General features: G+C 52.5%; 1 protein-coding gene across 4 annotated transcripts in view; it reads left to right on the top strand.

Moving 5' to 3' along the window:
• The first annotated feature begins 5,004 nt into the window (after nucleotides 1–5,004).
• Nucleotides 5,005–5,401, top strand: part of CYRIB (CYFIP related Rac1 interactor B) — a 142,770-nt gene continuing 142,373 nt past the window's right edge. For 2 of the 4 annotated variants that reach the window (XM_025871125.2, XM_025871123.2), the window contains exon 1: nucleotides 5,172–5,347. Coding sequence is in view for 1 of the 4 variants with exons in the window: in XM_073893202.1 (XP_073749303.1) it covers nucleotides 5,020–5,104 (85 nt within the window). In the remaining 3 variants the exon portion in view is untranslated. Of the gene's footprint in view, nucleotides 5,105–5,171; nucleotides 5,348–5,401 lie in introns of those variants that run through there. The other 2 variants (XM_073893202.1, XM_073893204.1) reach the window with 2 other exon arrangements.

Below are 5,401 nucleotides of genomic sequence, written 5' to 3'. Positions count from 1 at the left end.
CTCAAATAAATAAATAAAATCTTAAAAAGAGAGAGAGAGAGGTAATACATGAAGTTGTTACGAAAGAACAGTTGCCCTTCTGGAAGGGCCATTATGGATGGGTTTTGCTTACTTTCTTACTCCTTTCACTTGCGATGTTTCTAGAATTAGCATCATTACTTTCATAATTAGAAAGAATAACTCATATAAACACCCTCCCCTCCCTGTGTGGGTCTGCACATGGGCGTGTGTGTGTGTGTGTGTGTGTGTGTGTGTGTGTCTATGAGCATCAGCACATCTGTGCTCGTGGTCCAGGGTGGAGAGACGTTTATGCTTAGAGACATGACTCATATTAAATGGGGTGAATGGTTTTATTCCAGTGTGATCAGACGGGGGACATTTGATTCCCCACCAAGTTGACCCATTTGCATGGCAATTCCTCTGAAGATAACTGCTTCTCAGTGATGCCTCCATGACAAATCACATTTCCCAGCTCTTTGTAAGGACTTAGGCTCTGGGAGAGTGGGAACGGTTACTTGCTTCCTACACTAAATGACCCCAGGGAATCTGCTGTCTTTTGACTCTGCTCTCTTGCCCTCGGTGGTAACTGTCCCTTTCTAAGGTACAAGGACAGGCCTCCATGCATCCTCTCCTCTCACCTCCCCATCATCGGGGGAGACCCGGAGGAGTGGAGAGGGAGGGGGGCTGGCTCTGCTGCTGCGGCCCACCCCCCCACCGCTGCCGACCATACACCGTGTACCAGGCACGTGTGAAATTCGTGTGTGGGGTTCCAGGTCACCAGAGTCTAGGTAGTGGTTTCTAGAGCTCCCCCAAGAACGTCTTTGGCTTGTTTCCCCCCGCAGACCCACGTTTTGGAAGATTTTGTGCACCGTAGTGTGACGACAGCAAGCAGCTGCCTGTCCTGCACATTCTAGGTGAAATTCTCCCGACACCATCCACTCGGTCTGCACAGCGATGCTCGCTACGGTCTATGTGAAATGTTATTGTCACCACATTTTACGGAAGCAGGAAACGCAAGGCACAGAGAGGCTAAACATTTCCCCCAGGGCCCTACAGCTGCTCAGAGCGAGGATTTGAATTCAGGCCTCTCAGACTCGACCCGGAGCTTTTCCACTCTGCCATGCTCTTTTTTGCAGAAACAGATATTAACCTATAATAATAATAATAATAATAATATCAAAACTACATCATTCAATACTAATTCCTTTTGCTTTCAACTGTGAAAGAATCACTTATATAAAGTGGCTGCTCAGAAGCAATTCCAGCATCCAGTTGCTGTGATTCTGACATTCGGTTCATTGCTGCAACCCGGTCGTGGATGTTGTGAAATGTAGAAAATAGGCTAAAGGTCTTGCTCACCAGCCCCCCCAAACCCCCCAGGTTTTCCTTCCTTCCTTCCTTCCTTCCTTTTTTAAATTCAAGTGAAAATCTCATAACCTATAGCTAACCATTTTAAAGTGAATAGTTAGTGGCATTTACTACATTCACTATGTTGGGGAACCACCATCTCCATCTAGTTCCAGAATTTTCATGACCCCAAAAGGAAACTTGGTGTCCATTAAGCAATTACCGACCGTTGTTCCAGTCCCTGGAAGCCATCATTCACCAGCTTCTGAAGCCTGGGCTCTGGGTATCTGGGTTAAGATCCCTGCTCCAGCCTGGGGGCCAGTTCTCTGTCTACCTTCCTGAGTGGAATCCCCCAAGCTGAAGGGGCTGTCCAAGCCATCTGCAAGCCCCCTTCCACGGGGCCCTCACACAATTCCAGGACCCCCGGAGCCTCTTGTGGCTTTGGGGGGTGGGTCTCCTCCCATAAGTCCATTGGATTCTGAATGGCCAGGGGCGCAGGAACCCTGACGACAGGGTCAGTAAAATGTCACCGAGTTTGCTTTTACCCCATGGGATGTGGAACCTACTTAATTGCAAAATACTAACTAGCAGGACGCAAACAGAGTTCCCGTGTCTCCTAACCTCCACCTTCTGTTACCTTCCACACTGTAAGAACGTTCACTCTTGTGAAACAGCAAATGCTCAGCGGGGAAAGGCATGTTGTTAAAGGGCTTTTGCATATACGAGGGAAAGAGCCAGCGATTTCGCTTGAAAGATGTGTGGACAGCATGTGCTATGGGAGAATAGGATTCTGAGATTGCAAGGAAAATGTGCATGAACATTTCACAGCCTAGAAAGCATTAAACATTCATCATCTCATATACTCTTTTTAATAACAGAAGAATTAACAGTATTATTCCCATTTTACAGCTGAGGAAATGAAAGGAGTCAGAAGTTAAATGACTTGCCCAAAGCTGTACAGCTGGACATTCCGGGCAAGACGTCCTGACCCCCAAATCAATGCTCTTTTCAGGGCACCAAATATTATGGACTGAATGTTTGTGTTTCCTGCCCCCTCCCCCCTCCCCATTCATATGTTGAAACCAAATCCCAGTGGGATGGTGTTGGGAGTCCGGGCCTTCTGGAGTGATTAGGTCCTGAGGATGGAGCCTCATAAATGGGAGGAGTGCCCCTGTGACAGAGACCCCAGAGGATTCCCTCCCTTCTTGGGTCATGTGAGGACACAGTGAATGAAGGCTCTGAACCAGAGGGTGGGCCCTCCTTCACCAGCCACCAACTCTACAGGGGCCTTGATCTTGGACTTCCCAGCCTCCAGAACCGTAAGAAACACATGTTTGTTGTGTAAGCCCCCCAGGCTCTGGTGTTCTGTTGCAGCAGCCCAAACAGCCCGAGGCACTTGGCTTCTGTCTGTCAATGCCTGGGGAACAGAGCAGACCACTGTAGGGGTGAATTGCCCTAGGTGTTCCCAGGCACTATCCCCAGGTTCCCTTTGCTTGAATTTGTCCCATCTGTCAGGAGCTGATTGGATGAGCATGATCAGAGGCCAGAATCATCCTCTTAGCCTCACCGTATCCAGTGAGTGGAGACTTACACACGAGTTGGACTCTTCATCTCGGATATCTCTGAATTCAGTGGAGTGCAGGGTAAGCGTGATCCAGCCCCTGCACACAGCTTCACCTATTCTTCCCTGCTTCCCAACCCCCTACATTTACACTCTATGTTAACATTCACTCCAAACTGTTTGCAGTTCCCAAGCATGCCAGAAAGGTCTTTACCTCTATGCCTTTTATAATTATTGTGATGATAATTACAATGCTAAGAGCACTCTCCTGGGTCTTGCTAATGGGCTAGGTTCTACACGTGTTGTTTCATTTACCACCCCCAACACAATCTAATGAAGCAGTTATTGTCAATCCCATTTAATAAATGAGCAAACTGAGGCCTGGAGTGAAGAGCTGGGCTTTGGGAGCCAGACGATCTGGGTTCATGCCCAGCTCTACCGCTAGCTATCTGATTAGTCTGACCTTGGGCAAATTCCATCTCTCTCTCTCCACTTCGGTATCTTGCATAACACTGAGCATGATGAACCTGCCTCTTGGGGCTGTTCTGAGAATTAAATTAGATGGGCACAGCATTTGGCAACCGGTTAGAACTTCAGAAATGTTCAGAATTATTAATGCCCACTTTGTAAGCAGCCAAGAAAGAAACGGACTCAGCTCAGCTCTGATTCCAACCCTTTTGCTACTCAAGTTCCTAGTTCAAGACCCAGTTGGGTCACCTCCTCTCCACCTTGGTGAGGTGGGCCTCCATTCCTCTCTTTAGAGATGAGGGCACTGATGCTCAGGCAAGCTTCCAGATGCTTCTTTTTCACTTTGCCGAAATGCCTCTCAGAACTTCCAGGAAGAATTTTATGATCTTCTGCCCTCTCTGGGGGCTCCCTCCCTTCCAAGTTGAACAGACACCCTTCCCCCTCTGTCTCCTCTGTGAGCTGTCATCTGGGCTGCTTTCCTGCAGATACAGGGCCGGGAGCCCCTTGCAAGTCTTGTTGGAATCGGATCTTCCCGGGGCCCCAGCTCCTAGCACTGGGCCTGGGTAAGAGAAAAGGGTTTAGACATCTTTGTAAAAGAAACCCACAGGCTATAATCAGGTAACTCAGCACTTGATATGATACGGGCACATCCCAGCCCCCCAACTCATCCAGGATAGCTGGAGGTGGAGGGTGGAAAGACACTGAAGGCTTTTGATGTAACTCTGGACGCCCTGCTAGAGGTCAGTCGAAAGATACTTTAAAGAACATTGTCTATATTCCTGAGAAATGTGGCTGAATTTCAAGACAACGACAGGATGGGCTTGAGGGCTGGGGGAGCACGGCAGAGGGAAGAACATCAGGTCAGTTCCCTAGGCATGTTGTGTTGTTACATGGAGAAAAATGTATTCTTTGCCATTATGGACAAGGGGAAAGATGGGGTCTCTATAATACCCGACACAGTTATTATAGAGAGGAGCTTTCTGTCTGGGAATTTCTGTACTAAAAGTCCTTGGAGAGCCACTTATTATGGCACCCATACCCCCCTCTCTCCCCTGGCCCTGCTTTATTGTTCTTCATAGAACTTAGTCCCACCAGACACATCAGATATTTGCTTATGGTGTGTCCCCCCCCCCCCATCCTCCCAGGCCAGAATTTGGTTTGGGTTCCTGGCTGTGTCCCCAGGGCCTAGAACAGTCTCGGCACTTAGTAGGCCCTCAATAAATATCTGTTGCCTTCCGAATGTTTTGAATGTCCACGCTGTCACCGACCCCGCTTCGAGGTGGGCCGGGCGGCATCATTCCGAAGCACAGGGGAGGGGAAAGCGGCCCAGGGCAGGACCCTGACGGCCTGAGGTCGGGAGGCTCGGCGCTGAAGCCGGGGACCTGTCCGACAGGCTGTGACCTTGGGCCAGCCCTGCGCCTCCCGGGCCTGGGGTTTCCTGGTCTGGGCCAGGGGGACGTCGAGCGCCCCCCTCCGCAGCGCGCCCCACGCACCGGCTCACCCGCCTGCCGTGACTCGCCCAAGGTCACCCCGCCGCGGTCTCCCCCCCCTCCCCGGTCCCCCGGCCCCCCGCCGCGGGTTTTGGGGTGGGGGCCGGCGCGGGGCGGTCCCGGGGCGCCGCGCGCGCTGACGCCGGGCCCGCGATGCGGCGGGGACGGGGCGCGGGGGGAGGCGGCGTCGGCGAGCGTCCTCCTTTTGTGCGAGCGCCGGCGGCTCGGCTTCTCGAAGGTAAACAGCGTTTCCTCTTCCTCCTCGAGGCGTCTCTTCCTTTTATAGTTATTTCTCGCCTGGCACTCGCCGGGGCCGCTGCTGCTGCTGCTGCCGCCGCGGCGGGGGCCGCTCGCGAACCTGTGGCGGTGACGTGAGACCGGCCAACCCGGAAACGGCGGCGGCGGCGGTGCCCGAGGCTCCGAGGCTCCTGCGCTCCAGCGCCCGCGGCCGCGCTCCCCTCGCCGCTCGCCCGGCCGCCAGGTACGTGCCCGGGGCCCCGCCGCGCCGCCGCCCTGGCCGCCCGGCTCGTCCGCG

Source organism: Callorhinus ursinus, unplaced genomic scaffold (assembly GCF_003265705.2).
Source record: "Callorhinus ursinus isolate GAN/ISIS: 27379988/994484 unplaced genomic scaffold, GSC_fseal_2.0 scaffold5, whole genome shotgun sequence".
NCBI classification, from domain to species: Eukaryota; Metazoa; Chordata; class Mammalia; order Carnivora; family Otariidae; genus Callorhinus; species Callorhinus ursinus.
The sequence above is the reverse complement of the archived record's forward strand: the minus strand, read 5'-3'. Positions and strand labels throughout refer to the sequence as shown.